The 17,177-nt window shown below is 44.4% G+C and overlaps 2 protein-coding genes across 2 annotated transcripts; both read left to right on the top strand.

The window, feature by feature from the left end:
* Positions 1-1,927: 1,927 nt before the first annotated feature.
* On the top strand, positions 1,928-5,571 carry LOC121531441 (uromodulin). The gene is given in 10 exon segments (XM_041836682.2): positions 1,928-2,120; positions 2,243-2,294; positions 2,388-2,495; positions 2,599-2,655; positions 2,658-2,806; positions 3,024-3,181; positions 4,081-4,323; positions 4,571-4,745; positions 4,890-4,995; positions 5,420-5,571. Coding segments are annotated over 10 exon segments (1,191 nt in total). The 5' UTR covers positions 1,928-2,096; the 3' UTR covers positions 5,539-5,571.
* Positions 5,572-5,908: 337 nt separating this feature from the next.
* Positions 5,909-16,939, top strand: LOC121532328 (matrix metalloproteinase-15). The gene is made up of 10 exons (XM_041838222.2): positions 5,909-6,804; positions 11,121-11,269; positions 11,521-11,643; positions 11,881-12,188; positions 12,621-12,782; positions 13,467-13,846; positions 13,974-14,112; positions 14,931-15,081; positions 15,436-15,551; positions 16,086-16,939. The coding sequence occupies exons 1-10, from the start codon at positions 6,685-6,687 to the stop codon at positions 16,562-16,564; spliced, it is 2,127 nt and encodes a 708-aa protein (XP_041694156.1). The 5' UTR covers positions 5,909-6,684; the 3' UTR covers positions 16,565-16,939.
* Positions 16,940-17,177: the final 238 nt, after the last annotated feature.

Below are 17,177 nucleotides of genomic sequence, written 5' to 3'. Positions count from 1 at the left end.
AGGGCAGTGTGGAGTGCGATAGAGATTGCATCATCTGTGGATCTGTTGGGGCGGTATGCAAATTGGAGTGGGTCTAGGGTTTCTGAGATAATGCTGTTGATGTGAGCCATGACCAGCCTTTCAAAGCACTTCATGGCTACAGACGTCAGTGCTACGGGTCGGTAGTCATTTAGGCAGGTTATCTTAGAGTCCTTGGGCACGGTGGTCTGCTTGAAACATGTTGGTATTACAGACTCAGTCAGGGACATGTTGAAAATGTCAGTGAAGACACTTGCCAGTTGGTCAGCACATGCTCGGAGTACACGTCCTGGTAATCCGTCTGGCCCTGCGGCCTTGTGAATGTTGACCTGCTTAAAAGTCTTACTCACATCGGCTACGGAGAGAGCGTGATCACATAGTCATCCGGAACAGCTGGTGCTCTCATGCATGCTTCAGTGTTGCTTGCCTCGAAGCGAGCATAGAAGTGGTTTAGCTCGTCTGGTAGGCTTGTGTCACTGGGCAGCTCGCGGCTGTGCTTCCCTTTGTAGTCTGTAATAGTTTTCAAGCCCTGCCACATCCGACGAGCGTCAGAGCCAGTGTAGTATGATTCAATCTTAGACCTGTATTGACTCTTTGCCTGTTTGATGGTTCGTCGGAGGTCATAGCGGGATTTCTTATAAGCGTCCGGGTTAGAGTCCCGTTCCTTGAAAGCGGCAGCTCTACCCTTTAGCTCAGTGCGGATGTTTCCTGTAATCCATGGCTTCTGGTTGGGGTATGTACGTACGGTCACTGTGGGGACGATATCATCGATGCACTTATTGATGAAGCCAGTGACTGATGTGGTGTACTCCTCAATGCTGTCTGAAGAATCCCGGAACATGATCCAGTCTGTGCTAGCAAAACAGTCCTGTAGCTTAGCATCTGCGTCATCTGACCACTTTTTTATTATTTTACAACTGTTAAATAGCGTTATATGGCAAAAGTGGTCTTGGCACGTGCGCTTTAGACAACAGCTCGCAGATACAGTGCGGGCAGGCTAACTACATTATGAAATTATGGATAAGAGCGATATCCATAATAAGCATCAAGCTCATCACCTTGCACATTCACCACCCTGTGAAGTTCATCATAACTTATTTCATCTGTAGCCTAAAACTGCATGCTTTCCCGAGTCATAGTGGGAGGACCACACATGTCGCGTGACCCCAAATTAACTTCGATATGATGGTTATTATATAAACATTAGCGCATGAAGGCATTTCATTGGCCATTTCTTGCATAATTACATTTTACAGACACAAAAGATCCCACCATGTCGAACGAACAAATTGCCTTTCGTATTTATAAAATTGTACCAGCATTTCCTGTTTCCATCAGCTCAGCCCGATCATGACTTTGTTCATGTGTCAGGTAGGTAATTCAGCCACATGAAATGGTTGGATGGAGACTTGGTTAGTGTTGCAGAAATGCGTAGGCCATCTACACGAGTGTGGCCTAGGCTATCGGCTGGTGATGAATATGCCTACAGCCCGCCCCATATAGTTTCAGGAAAGGCAAGATTGCTCAATTTTATCTGAAGAAAGATTATTTAAGCAAGACAAAGGCTAAATAAACTACTTTGTCAATATTTGTATTTAAACTTTTTTTTTTTTGGGGGGGGGGGGTTGTAGCGTAGTAGGCGTAAAGCCTATGCTTATTCAGATTGAGTAGTAAGCCTAGGCCATCTCCATTGGAAGACCATAAAAAGATTCAGACAAACTTTGTGCAAATTGAATGAGCAATTAGGTTACTGATAGGCTGGGAAAGATGGGGTGACTTAATTTCTGTGCTTGGCCAATGAGGTTGCTCGATGGAAGTTGGAGGGAAATTGAGCAGTGTGACTGGAAAGATCCACTAGGGGGTAGGCTTATTCGCTCAGATTATAATTAAACAGGTGTTTTACATACAGGTAATCACCTACGTCTATGGTAATCACAGCTCCAGGCCTTTCGAGCTGTTGAGTATATAAGGCTACGTTTTTTGGTCTTCTTTAGACAGGACTATGTTACTTTGACCTTCCATTAATTTGAGTCAGTAAATAAAAGTAAACTACGTTGAAAACGGATTGCAAATAACCAATGGCTCTCAAATTCAACTTGAAGGTGTGTAGATAATGTTATGCTTATATTGAAACAAAAGGACACGTTTACAAACAACAATGTAGAAAATTAGTGAATGAAATCTGTTAAATGTTATGTAGGTTAATTGCTGTGGAATTTACCAGGTATTTTTGGTCCTCGTGGTCATTTTTTGCTGTGCCTGCGACTGTGTCCTTGGTGAGAAACGTATTTGTCTGACTTCTATAGATTTGACGGTATTTACTCGATAATGTTATGAGTGGCCTCCATTGATTTCATGTTTTCTCTCAGGAATATGCAATGTGACACACTGCACTGACACAACTAAGTGTTTGATATCCCCCGGCAAACGCAACTGCAAATGTGCTGTGGGCTACTATGGAGACCTGTGTGACAAAGGTACTTTTTTTTGGGTGTTTAAAAAAATAAAAATGTGTAGACCAAAATAACTAGAATAGCTATGTTGGAACTTATCTTCTAAATTGTATTTTATTTATTTTAGCTGCAACTATCAATGTCAAGTGTGGCAAAGACTACATTACGATCATGGTGAATGAGGACTTTTCCAGTACTACAAAGTACCTGTGGAATCTCTGCACTTGAAGAATGAGTCTTGTCGTGCCCAAAAGGAGGTTATGTCTGACGTCCTATACTACATAGTGCGGATATCAAAGGATCGGTACAGTTCCTGTGGCGGTAAACCACTGGAGGTAAGTATGAGTAGTCCCACACTTCATACTATACATTGATAATCCTGTCTCAGCAAAGGCCTACTCTCTAGGCTCAATACACCGATCTGTAGTTGTCACCTCTCATGCACTAATTTGTTCTTGCCCTTGTTATCTCAGCAAGTCCAACTGTATTCATTTCTTATGACGTTGCAAGTTTTGTTTTTTTACTGGCATTGTGCTTTCTCTTTTACAACAGAAAAACATCACTCACATCACATACGCCTTAACTCTCATGTCGGCCCCTCAAGTCTATGGAAATATAATAAGAGACCCAATGATAAAAATTGAGTACACGTGTATCTACCCATACATCCGCACTGTCAGTCTGCCGTACCCCATCATCCCCTTCTCTAGGTAAGGCCCACTCTAAAAGGTGACTTGATCACAACTTTCTGTAGTTTAAAAGGTAGTCTTGGTCTGTTACTGGAGCCACCTAACAAGTAGACTCACTTGAGATGCAATTTTTGTGTAACTTTGCCTTAGTGATGTCAGACTAGCAAGAAGAACTCCTGGATAGGCCAAAACTAGAGCCCAGACTTGTTCCTGGAGAGAACCCACAAGCATCAAATAATATCTGTTCCAGCTGGCAGATAGCTGTCGATACTTAGGTAGTGTTAAGGGTAAGCAACATTTGAGATGTATCTTTACTTGGTTATACTGCCTCAGTTCCCTACTTGAAAGCCACTACTGTCTTGTAAACTTTAATGGCTAGTTGCAGGTGGTTGGTTGGAATTTAGAAAATGCTGTTTATTACATTATATTTTGGCTTCTTGAAGTAATCCAACAATGTGTATGCTGCGATCTTGTCGATTTCAAATATTCTCTCTGATCGAGACGGGCGACTCAGAAATCAAGCGTTGTGTTGAATGACACTCGCCTGTCTGGATCAATGGGAGATTATTTGAAATGGACAAGATGGCAGTGTACACGTTGTTGCATTACTTAAATTCAATAAATGTTCCTCAATTAACTGAGCATTTTCTAAATTCCAACGAACCACCGCCTAGCCATGGAAATGTAGAAGACAGCTGTGGCTTTCAAGTGGGGTATTGGGGAAGATTAACCAAGTTAATGTTGGTAGAATGTTTTGCTTACTCTTAACACTACCTAAGTAGCGACGGCTATCCGCCAGCTGGGACAGCTAGTAATGTCAGACTAGCCATTGATTTATTAGCAAGAGTTCTTCCAGTTCAGTTAACGTGGACATGACAAGCGTTTCCCTCACAGTAATCCTGTGCTGTGTTTTGGTTCAGTGAGACGGTGATAAGGATGGGTGAGTTGGATGCCAAGGTGGAGATGGCCCTCTTCACAGATCACACCTACACAGAGGCGTTCCAAAGCTCACCTCTGATCCACCTCCGGGACAGGGTGTATGTGGAGATCAAGGTCGCGGAGCTGGAGGACTTCTTCCACCTGAGGGTTAACGAGTGCTGGGCCACACAGTCCCCCGAACCCAACCAGACAGAGGGCTCCGTTCACACCCTGCTGCGCAATGGGTGAGTGGACCATCAAACATTTATCCCTGGGAACATGTAAGCCTATTATTGCTCTTGAAACATGGCATGAAAAATTAATTTAGCAAGCTGTGAGCAATTCTGTTTTGAGCTGAGCTTAAACAATTTGGCACATCAGACATTTAATAAATGTAGCAGATCCAGTGTTAAGTTTGCTGATGAAGGTCTTGGATTTTCAATCTAATGATCAGGTAAAGATTTATTAAATCTAAGACACTCCCCCTCACAGGTGTGTGAATGACGAGACTGTCACATTTCTCAATACGACAATGGGTGCGAATGGAGAGGCCTCCACCATCCGGTACAGCTTTGACATGTTCCGCTTTGTCGTGGAGCCTCATGACCTGTACCTGCACTGCACAGTGCGCTTGTGCTCCCTGGATGATGAAGAACCCTGCATTCCTGTAAGTTCACTGTCAGGAACAGCTAAAATATTTGATTTCAAATTATTTCCTTTCATGAAGCAAATGCATTTTCTGAATTTGGCATGGCATACCAAGATTTTGTCTTTTCTAAATGATTCATCTCTGCCTTTCATACTACTACAGGAGTGCAAATCTATAACCAAGAGGGCAGCAGTGCGTGGAGACCCAACTCAAGGTCTACTGTCATATGGACCAATCAGGATTGACATACCAGACCGACCCCAGTCTAGTAAGGACTTGTGGTATCTTTTTTGTATTTCATTATCTACTGAAAATTGTAGAAAATATTTATTGTATCCCTTAATTGTATTTTGTTGCTGGGCTCAAATATTGCCCTTGCTCAGTCTACTTAAAAATAAAATAGACCAGAGGGGTGTACTACAAAGCTGAATCAATGAGTTAGCCAGTTTGATAAACAACCAGATGACCACATTTTCTGGTTCATTTAAGAATACTATACTTGGGTATATGTTTTGGGTTGAGTCAACTAGATCGTTCCCATTCAAAGTTTAATATTTAAAAAAAAGTGTGAATATTTAGGCACGTTAGCTAACTAATTTATCCTGCTTTGTAGTGTACTCCTCTGGGCTCATGTTGAGGCTAGGGGCAGGGTGGTATGTGCAGGGTTTTCCACAGTCTTGACTTTGTTCCAGATCTGCTGCTGATGATGGTTCCTGTGGCTGGCATCTGGGTCCTGGGCCTCTTCCTCCTCGCCCTAATCACCATCGCCAAGGCAGGAAACCGACGACTGTCACAGCTAGCAAACCGCTGACAATAATTTGAATAAAATTTAAAAAAGAAAGTATTTAATTTCTATGACTATTAAATGAGTCCCTCTCTGCAGAAATTGTGCTTTTCACATTTTATAAACGTCTTTACCACAGAGGTCTGAACATTCAGCCCTGTAGTTCAAGAATGTGGCTGTGGGTTAAAAACCAGTTCAAACATGAGTTACTGGTTTAAATCATGAATGGGTCTCTCATCAAACACGGCAACTCTTATTCTAGTGTCACTCGATTTGATCAAATAGTACAGTGTACTTGTAGTGATTCTTAGTTCTCAGCAGATGGCAATAGGAGCCATCTGTTGCTGCGTCAGATGGTCTATAGTTCATCCCCAGGGGGAGGGGAGTTTCTTTTCCAGAGAAATTGCTTTGTCTAATAGACTCCCCACAGTATGTAGGCAACATTGCTTTCCTCCCGTATTCTCTAGCAGAAAGTCTGTTCCCTTGTTTTCTCAGAAGGCAGTGAGGTTATTGGACTATCAATGTAATCCAGTGCAGCCTGCAAGAGATGCTGTGGTTGAACTCAAATCTAACAGACTTTCAGGATACTTGGAAATTTAAGACAATTGCGTTTTTATTTGTGTTATCCTCCACATTTACGTTTTCAGCACAGTGTGGATACATCTTACCACAGAACATGACGCTTGTTCAAACTAAAATACTTTTCTCTCGCTACTCTTCTCACTCACAGGCCTACTTCATCGTGCAGAAAAGCTATTTGACTGTAGAGGGGGAGTAGGTAACACACTGTAATATTCCAGAGGACATGCTGTTTTTACCATTCGCTCATGTGGGTCATTAGGAAATGGGCTTAAATTGAAAACTGACTCAGGCCTTTGAATAACCCATGATCACATATTTGGACAATTACAAATAATTTCTTCCAGTGCGACTAAGCCGAGCTGTTTCAGAAACGTGGATACTTTGCAAGCGATCTGATTTGAGCGCGCCTCGACCCAATGTCCAGTGGTTGAACTGCGGCGAGAACTTCATAAAACATACAAGAGACTGGATTTTGAACTCAACCAAGTTTGACTTTATGTAGTCACATAGCAGTACACATCACTTGACCGCAGTTTCCAATCACTTCTGACTGTGACCGTCCATTGCATGGGCTAACAAGAGCGCACAAAGATGGCATCCCTCTCGAGAAGCGCTTCTCCGGGGTTGTGGAAACAAATCATGGCTCCACTCGTCTTGCTCTTGTGCAACAGGCTTGTGGCCAATGCGGACGAAGACACTTTCAACGCAGAGGTACAGTATGTTGTATACATGTGTCCTTTAATGTCAAAATATGGACGTTTTTACGGTGCGTAAATCTGTGGAATTGTGGCAGTCGCCTGATGAGCTTAGTTTCCTTCTACTCTGAAACATTGCATGACCATGATCTCTACTACCCTGGTGGTCAGGTAGTTATCTAAACTGATATAGCATTTTATGTGATCTAATGACTTCTCATTTTCTCATCACTGATCATGAGGACATGAGCAGATTCATGGAAATATTTGGTGCGCACATTTATGACCCTTGACCTTTTCCGTAATGGGTATTGTGCAACATTCCCACTTCACGTATGGCAGGCATATTATTAGGAGTAATTATGTGTTGGGTAAAAGTTGGACCTCTAGGGTAAAACCCTATGTACATGCCTGTAAACCACAGAAAGTGTTCCTCACCTACTGTACTGCTTATCCTGCAGACATGTTGTGCAAGATATCCAGATTGATCACTCTTATTATGAGTCATCATTTTGGTGGCCTGAAGCTGCTTTTCTTTGTCTCTCTGTTTGTGTGTGTGTATAGGTCTATGTGTGCAGTGCATGCCTGTTTACAGAGAAAGTTGTGCTCAGTGGGCCCATTATGTTTTTAAATTCCCATGTCAAGGCTTTTGCAAGGCAAGCTCTCTGTGCTGTCTTGGTTGGGTCTCTTTTGTTTCCATTGCATTATCAATGGGATATTAATATTGTATGCCAGACCTTACAGCCAGACACACGTCTGCTTATGGCTATATTAATGGTATATATAGTAGAGCTGAATTTACACAGTTTATGTAAAATTTTTGTTGTAATTGACATTTATTCAACCCTGTGTGTCAGAGCTTCGTTTTGGGTTAACTGCTTACATTCCAAAGCTTTTACTCTTACACCCAATGATGCCTGCTCTGTCTGTCCTATTATCTATTGGGCCAATCCTGTGGTTATCTAAACTGCCAATAAGGAGGAGGTGCGACTCAAAGAGGAATGCCATGAAATAATAGAAACCATCTGTTTCTCTGTCCTCTACATACAGTGGGGAGAACAAGTATTTGATACAATGCCGATTTTGCAGGTTTTCCTACTTACAAAGCATGTAGAAGACTGTAATTTTTATCATAGGTACACTTCAACTGTGAGAGACGGAATCTAAAACAAAAATCCAGAATATCACATTGTATGATTTTTAAGTAATTAATTTGCATTCTATTGCATGACATAAGTATTTGATCACCTACCAACCAGTAAGAATTCCGGCTCTCACAGACCTGTTAGTTTTTCTTTAAGAAGCCCTCTTGTTCTCCACTCATTACCTGTATTAACTGCACCTGTTTGAACTCGTTACCTGTATAAAAGACACCTGTCCACACACTCAATCAAACAGACTCCAACCTCTCCACAATGGCCAAGACCAGAGAGCTGTGTAAGGACATCAGGGATAAAATTGTAGACCTGCACAAGGCTGGGATGGGCTACAGGACAATAGGCAAGCAGCTTGGTGAGAAGGCAACAACTGTTGGCACAATTATTAGAAAATGGAAGAAGTTCAAGATGACGGTCAATCACCCTCGGTCTGGGGCTCCATGCAAGATCTCACCTCATGGGGCATCAATGATCATGAGGAAGGTGAGGGATCAGCCCAGAACTACATGGCAGGACCTGGTCAATGACCTGAAGAGAGCTGGGACCACAGTCTCAAAGAAAACCATTAGTAACATACTACGCCGTCATAGATTAAAATCCTGCAGCGCACGCAAGGTCCCCCTGCTCAAGCCAGCGCATGTCCAGGCCCATCTGAAGTTTGCCAATGACCATCTGGATGATCCAGAGGAGGAATGGGAGGTCATGTGGTCTGATGAGACAAAAATAGAGCTTTTTGGTCTAAACTCCACTCGCCGTGTTTGGAGGAAGAAGAAGGATGAGTACAACCCCAAGAACACCATCCCAACCGTGAAGCATGGAGGGGGAAACATCATTTTTTGGGGATGCTTATCTGCAAAGGGGACAGAACGACTGCACCGTATCGAGGGGAGGATGGATGGGGCCATGTATCGCAAGATCTTGGCCAACAACCTCCTTCCCTCAGTAAGAGCATTGAAGATGGGTCGTGGCTGGGTCTTCTAGCATGACAATGACCCGAAACACACAGCCAGGGCAACTAAGGAGTGGCTCCGTAAGAAGCACCTCAAGGTCCTGGAGTGGCCTAGCCAGTCTCCAGACCTGAACCCAATAGAAAATCTTTGGAGGGAGCTGAAAGTCCGTGTTGCCCAGCGACAGCCCCGAAACCTGAAGGATCTGGAGAAGGTCTGTATGGAGGAGTGGGCCAAAATCCCTGCTGCAGTGTGTGCAAACCTGGTCAAGACCTACAGGAAATGTATGATCCCTGTAATTGTAAACAAAGGTTTCTGTACCAAATATTAAGTTCTGCTTTTCTGATGTATCAAATACTTATGTCATGCAATAAAATGCAAATTAATTACTTAAAAATCATACAATGTGATATTCGTCTCTCACAGTTGAAGTGTACCTATGATAAAAATTATAGACCTCTACATGCTTTGTAAGTAGGAAAACCTGCAAAATCGGCAGTGTATCAAATACTTGTTCTCCCCACTGTATGTGACAACAGCAACCAATACGACCGATGGTATGGGTCTTGGAGAACCACATGTCTGTGAGGATAGAGCAGCCAAACAGATCAAAGTCCGAATGGACCTGCAAAACTCACCCTTGGAGGGGAACAAAATCACCCTGTTCACTGATGGATGCTGCTACAGGTCAAAGGACCCAAAGGAAGGAAACACTGCTGCCTATGCAGTGGTGAAACAAGACACAGAAGGAGGACATGAAGTAATGGAAGCAGAGAAACTTGGTCCCAATGAAGCTTCAGCACAGCTAGCTGAACTTAGGGCGTTGAGGAGAGCTCTACAACTAAGTGAAGGAAAGAATGTGGACATCTACACAGACTCTGCCTATGCACATGGGATTGCACACATTGATGGACCACAGTGGTCCTCTTTGCTTTCTCTTTGCTGATCATCTCCAAGTCATTAAGGTTTCGAGGCTGACGTTTGGCAACTCGAACCTTCAGCTCCCGCCACAGATTTTCTATGGGATTAAGGTCTGGAGATTGGCTAGGCCACTCCAGGACCTTAATGTGCTTCTTCTTGAGCCACTTTTTTGTTGCCTTGGCCGTGTGTTTTGGGTCATTGTCATGCTGGAATACCCATCCACGACCCATTTTCAATGCCCTGGCTGAGGGAAGGAGGTTCTCACCCAAGATTTGACGGTACATGGCCCTGTCCATCGTCCCTTTGATGCGGTGAAGTTGGCCTGTCCCCTTAGCAGAAAAACACCCCCAAAGCATAATGTTTCCACCTCCATGTTTGACGGTGGGGATGGTGTTCTTGGTGTCATAGGCAGCATTCCTCCTCCTCCAAACACGGCGAGTTGAGTTGATGCCAAAAAGCTGTTGACCACAACACTTTCACCCAGTTCTCCTCTGAATCATTCAGATGTTCATTGGCAAACTTCAGATGGCCCTGTATATGTGCTTTCTTGAGCAGGGGGACCTTGCGGGTGCTGCAGGATTTCAGTCCTTCACGGCGTAGTGTGTTACCAATTGTTTTCTTGGTGACTATGGTCCCAGCTGTCTTGAGATCATTGACAAGATCCTCCCGTGTAGTTCTGGGCTGATTCCTCAACGTTCTCATGATCATTGCAACTCCACGAGGTGAGATCTTGCATGGAGCCCCAGGCCGAGGGAGATTGACAGTTATTTTGTGTTTCTTCCATTTGCGAATAATTGCACCAACTGTTGTCACCTTCTCACCAAGCTGCTTGGCGATGGTCTTGTAGCCCATTCCAGCCTTGTGTAGGTCTACAATCTTGTCCCTGACATCCTTGGAGAGCTCGTTGGTCTTGGCCATGGTGGAGAGTTTGGAATCTGGTTGATTGATTGCTTCTGTGGACAGGTGTCTTTTATACAGGTAACAAGCTGAGATTAGGAGCACTCCCTTTAAGAGTGTGCTCCTAATCTCAGCTCATTACCTGTATAAAAGACACCTGGGAGCCAGAAATCTTTCTGATTGAGAGGTGGTCAAATACTTATTTTCCTCATTAAAATGCAAATCAATTTATAACATTTTTGACATGCGTTTTTCTGGATTTTTTTGTTGTTATTCTGTCTCTCACTGTTCAAATAAACCTACCACTAAAATTATAGACTGATCATTTCTTTGTCAGTGGGCAAACGTACAAAATCAGCAGGGGATCAAATACTTTTTTCCCTCACTGTATCTCTGTTGTATCATTGTAGTCGTGGTTGCGGAGGTTTGGCTACCTTTCCCAAGCCAGCAGACAGATGTCAACCATGCAGTCCTCTCAGATCCTGTCCAATGCCGTCAGTGACATGCAGCACTTCTATGGCCTGGAGGTCACTGGAGAGATGGACCCTGCCACACTGAAGTATGGATGCCACTGGCAGCTTCAGTTACACTGTACAGACTGATATAGACTAAATTGATAATGATGTCAAGATAATGTAATAATGTAAGGTCATGATTACATTATAGACCTATTCTGAGACAGAGAAAAGTTGTACCTCCTGGTCTAGCACTGTGGAACCACTCTATTCTTAAATAAACAATGTATCTGATCCTATATATCTATGTGGTTATCTGGGCTCTATTCATTTGTGTGTTTCACTCCCCCTTTAGGGCCATGAGAAGGCCTCGCTGTGGAGTCCCAGACAAATCTGTTGAGCAGGCTGAGAATGGTGTGAGGCGGAAACGCTATGCTCTCACTGGCCAGAAGTGGGACAAGAACCATCTGACTTACAGGTGTGTGGTAGGCCTATGTAAGCTGGGGGATTCTAAGAAAACCATGTTGGGAATCTCAAACAGATTTCCCCCTGCTTGGGCTGCCTGGCGTGCAAAGTGTCAGTATAAACAACACTGCAAAGAGACCTGAATTCCCATATGTGTATAGACCACTGACAACACATAAGGTCATTTGTAATGGCCCTCTGTATATATGTGCTAAGAATATCTTGTCCTTTCCTCAACCCCCTCTCCCAGCATTATGAACACCACCCCAAAGATTGGTGAGGTGCGGACACAGGAGGCCATCCGCAGAGCTTTCAAGGTGTGGGAGCGCGTGACTCCACTGAGCTTTGAAGAGATCGCTTTCCAAGACATCACCAACAGCAGCCAGGACGCGCTAGATATCATGCTATTGTTTGCCTCTGGTTTCCATGGAGACATGTCTCTGTTCGAGGGCGAGGGGGGGTCCCTGGCTCATGCCTACTACCCAGGTCCCGGGATGGGCGGAGACACGCACTTTGATGCAGACGAACCCTGGACCCTTGACAACCACGATCCATCAGGTTAGAAAGACACTTGTCCCCTTTGCCCCATTTTCTCCTCAATCACTATTACTGCTACTATTTCCTTGTTCAAAATGAATATTGGCACTTCTCATCTCATATGTATATACTGTATTCTATTCTATAATATTCTACTGTATCTTAGTCCATGCCGCTCTGTCATTGCTTGTCCATATGTGTATATATTCTTAAATTCCATTCCTTACTAGATTTGTGTGTATTGGGTATATGTTGTGAAATTGTTAGATATTACTTGTTAGATATTACTGCACTGTCGGAGCTAGAAGCACAAGCATTTCGCTACACCTGCAATAACATCTGCTAAACACGTGTATGTGACAAATAAAATTTGATTTGATATATTTTGATATTCATTTTCTTTCTCCTTTTCCTATCTTTCTCTCTCCCTCGCTCCCATCTCTCTCCCTCCAGGTATTGACCTCTTCCTGGTTGCGGTGCATGAGCTGGGCCATGCTCTGGGTCTGGAGCACTCTGATAACCCCAATGCTATCATGGCTCCCCTTTACCAGTACATGGACACAAATACCTTCTCACTCCCAGAGGATGATAGGAATGGAATACAGAAGATATATGGTGAGGAGCCCGCCCTCAGGCCCCCACAGCCAGCGCGCACACACACGCACGGATAAACATGCACACACATGCATACATACATAGTAGCACCCCTTTAATTGACATCCTCCCTAACAGGGTCATGCCATACATGCCTTTACAATGATCCTACTCTCTCCATGACTGAAAATAAGTCATTGTGCCATTGTGTGTCGTACAACTAGTGAATGTTTGTATGTGCACTGCAGACACACTGATGACAGTATTTAGTGATAATTATCACAGTTCACACTCATAGTTAAAGGTTGTAAGTCTTGTGTAAAGTACTGTACGTCTGTTTTTCCTCTCTGTGTCTCTGTGCAACCAGAAGGTCTTCCTTCCCAATGAGCTTCCTGCCACAGCACGGAGTGGAAAATTAGACTCTCTGTGTGTGTGTGTGTGAGAATAAGAAAGAAAGAAACCAAATGAGAGATGGAGCTATTCTACTGAGCCATTTACTTTGTTATCTTATTGTTGTTGTATGGTCGAGAAGGAACCTGCAAGTATGCATTTCGTTGGACTGTGTATACCATGTGTATCCTGTACATACGACTAATACAACTTGAAACGTGAGAGGGGTGGGGGCAGAGAAAGCAAGCAGGGATATGTGCGAGGTTCTTTGTCAAACCCATAGCATTTATAATGTCATCATCTTGGATTGTGCAGGACCTCCAGACGATGCTTCCACTCAGGACCCACCCGCCACCTCTGATGATGACACCTCCCCAAACCAAGACCCCACCACCACTACTCCTACAGACCTAGACCCCACCGCCACCCCTGATAGTCCCCTTGAGACAGACACCCCCAGCCCCACCTATGACCCTGATACCCCAGACCAATCAGAACCAGATCCCACCGACGCACCTCCCCTACCCGACCCAGACCCCACCATCCCCTGGCCTGATCCCGTGCCAGTGACCCCCTACATCAGGAGGGATGAGCCTCGTCGCCCCCCAAAGCAGCCAGACCACACTGCCCCCAACATCTGTGACGGGGACTTTGATACGGTCACCATGCTGCGAGGGGAGATGTTCGTCTTCAAGGTGAGAAGCAGGGCTAGTCTAAAAATAAACTCTTTTGTATAGTTGTATAACTTCACACTCCATTCTAATCTTCCAAAAGAGGATGACGTAGTGAATATGTTCTGATGGTATCTTCTGTCCCTGCCAGGGTCGCTGGTTCTGGAGAGTTAGAAGGAACCATGTCCTGGACAACTATCCAATGCCCATCTCGGTCTTCTGGGTTGGACTACCTGATGATATAGACTCTGGTTATGAACGGCATGATGGAAAATTTGTCTTTTTCAAAGGTCTGTATTTTCTTTTATTCTCATATATTACGTTTATTTTATGTGTAATAGTTTAGATCTAATGGGTGCATACACTCCATAACACAGTGACCAAGATACCGTCCTTCTCCACTGCATCCCTCATGTTTAAAACTAGAGTCAATCCCCTCTTTATCATGTACTCTCCCCCCAGACTTTAATGGCTGATTTTTCACCTACTTTATAACTGGTTGAGAGTTTTAAATAGCTCAAAACAGCTCTGTCCCTTTAACACTTCTGTATCCACTGTTAAAAAACAACTATTCTGGCCAAATTATGTCACTACATAAACACTCTGAAATGTGGACGTCGATATTTGGGGTGGGGGAGAAATGAGGCTCATGGGGCGCAGCTAACAGCAGTAGAAAGCAGCTGGCAGGCCTGCTAGCCCTGGCCTGGATGGATTGCATCAGCCACTGCTCCAGATGCTGACTGCTAAGGTTTCACTTTGAGCAGAGAATAAGACTTGGAGGGCACCATTTATGTGTCCTGACTCTTTTGACTTTTCTGTGTGTTCTCACACAAAGAACCAATAGTTGCATCAATGCGTCAGTAGTCTGTTTAAAGCAGGTACAATGTTGTTTACAGTGGTTTTACGAGTGGATTGTTTTGGCTCTGTTAGTGGAAACGTTGTTTGTTGAATGTGAGATAAATCAAACCAGATAAAATCTTGCAAATGAAACCTGTGCTTTACTTCTCTTTCCTCTGTCCTCATATCTTCCCCTTCCTGATGGTCCTCTATCGGTCCTCTATCCCTCTCTTTTGCCCTCTACCCTCTCTTCTGTCCTCCCTCTGTGTAGGTGAGAGGTACTGGGTATTCAGGGAGGCTGACGTGGTGCCTGGTTACCCCCAGCCCCTGGTAGAGTATGGTCAGGGCCTCCCCACAGACAGGATCGATACAGCCATCTGGTGGGAACCCACTGGCTACACATACTTCTTCAGAGGAGACAGGTGACCACATGCCCCCGAATACCTTTACTGTACTTTTAGATTTGTGTGTATTGTTAGATATTGCTGCACTGTTGGAACTAGGAACACAAGCAATAACATCTGCTAAATATGTGTATGCGACCAATACAATTTTATTTGATTTAATTTACCCTACCATAACTGATCTCAACTGACTGACTGATGAGCTATCTTTTTAAATGTCAAATGTTATTGTTAATCTAGTCAAGGGAAAACAGATTTAACCCTGAGTGTTGAAAGACTGAGAAGGGAAGAAAAAGTAGTTTGTTGTGATAGTCATCAGTCCTTTGTACCACACGGTTTCATGATCCGTCTTGTCACTGTCCTCTCCTGTAGATACTGGCGTTTTGATGAAGAGTCCCGCACCGGTGACAGAGACTACCCGAAACCTGTCTCCAGGTGGGGCAAGGTCCCATCCTCTCCTAAAGGAGCCTTCCTCAGCGATGATGGCTGTGAGTGAGTTGTTATAGGGGGGATAATGGCTGTAAAAAATGGAGGGAGGCTATAGATACTGAGCTGAGAGGGGAAAGGGTTGCCTGGCAAAGGTTGTCTAATGCAGACGTCTCATAATTCATCCTCTCCCACCAAAGTCCCACCCCAGCTAATGCTTTTCAAAGCTGTTTCCTATAGTGAAAAAAAACAACTATGATGGTCAAATGTCTTCCAGATAAGTCGTTTTTCATTTTTCCATTTTCATCTAAAGGGATAGGTACTTGTGAAGGAGAATTAAAATAGTCTCTAGTCCAAGTGAAGGCTTCTCCTTCACAGTACTGTAACTATTACTAATTGTTACATTAGTACCCAGCAATGACAGTATCCTGTGAAGTGTGATGAAATTGTGTCAAGAGTTGGAGCAGAAGATGCATACCCAAATAAGGTTAACAAGGTGCAGACTAATGGCTGAAACTAACAAATAGCATTTCCACAGTAAATTCCCTTGGCGCATTTCAACATTTGCATCAACAATATTTGTCTTCCCTATCCAGTTTACACATACTTCTACAAGGGCTCCAAGTACTGGAGGTTTGATAACCAGAAGATGAAGGACGACTCAGGCTACCCCAGATCCATCCTTAAAGACTTTATGGGCTGTGATGGAGCCCCGGACGTGGACCCAGACACAGATACAGACGACACAGTTACAGGCCGCAAGTGGCCCACAGTGGACCAGCCAAAACCACAACCACCAGTTGGCTCAGACCCAGATGAGGTGGACCGAGAGACCGATAAGGATTACACCAACGATGTGGATTATGAACCTGATGCGAAGGACAAAGAGATGGATGTGGTGGTGAAGATGGCTGAGAACGAGGCCAAGGTTATGACCCTGATCATGGTGACCGTGCCCCTGGTCCTGGTGCTGTGCATCCTACTATTGATCTATGCTATTATTAACACCCTGCAGAAGAAAGAGGCGCCCAGACTTTTGGTCCACTGCAAACGATCCCTGCAGGAGTGGGTTTGATCTGCTCAAGAAATAGATTCACAAACACACACAATACATAGGCACATACCGTTTGCACACATATACACACACAAACATTACATAAAAATACAAGCACATAGTTTCCGTATCTTTCCTCCATGGTGCTTTACCCGATCTTGTTTATAACATATAATATGCACTTTTAACGTCCTGTGTTTAGATTTGTTGTGTTAGTTGCGGTTGTAGTTTTAAGTGTGTTTAGCAAAACATTTCCGTGAATGTCCTTATAAAACAGAGTGGTGGTGCGTGTCTACAACCAGCAAAGGAATGTCTAACAGTTGTGTGTGCTGTAAACACAAGGGGGAGACAAGGCGGGTGGAAGGGAGGTGGGAGAAGGAGGGAAGGAGGTGGGACGAAGTGGAGGGAAGGAGGTGGGACGAAGTGGAGGGAGGTGGGACGAAGGGGAAGGAGGTGGGACGAAGGGGAGGGAGGTGGGACGAAGGGGAGGGAGGTGGGACGAAGGGGAGGGAGGTGGGACGAAGGGGAGGGAGGTGGGACGAAGGGGAGGGAGGTGGGACGAAGTGGAGGGAGGCGGGACGAAGGGGAGGGAGGTGGGGACGAAGTGGAGGGAGGCGGGACGAAGGGGAGGGAG

This window comes from Coregonus clupeaformis, chromosome 19 (genome assembly GCF_020615455.1).
Source record: "Coregonus clupeaformis isolate EN_2021a chromosome 19, ASM2061545v1, whole genome shotgun sequence".
In the NCBI taxonomy this organism is placed as follows: Eukaryota; Metazoa; Chordata; class Actinopteri; order Salmoniformes; family Salmonidae; genus Coregonus; species Coregonus clupeaformis.
Note: the sequence above shows the minus strand (reverse complement) of the source record. Positions and strands in the feature narration are given on the sequence as shown.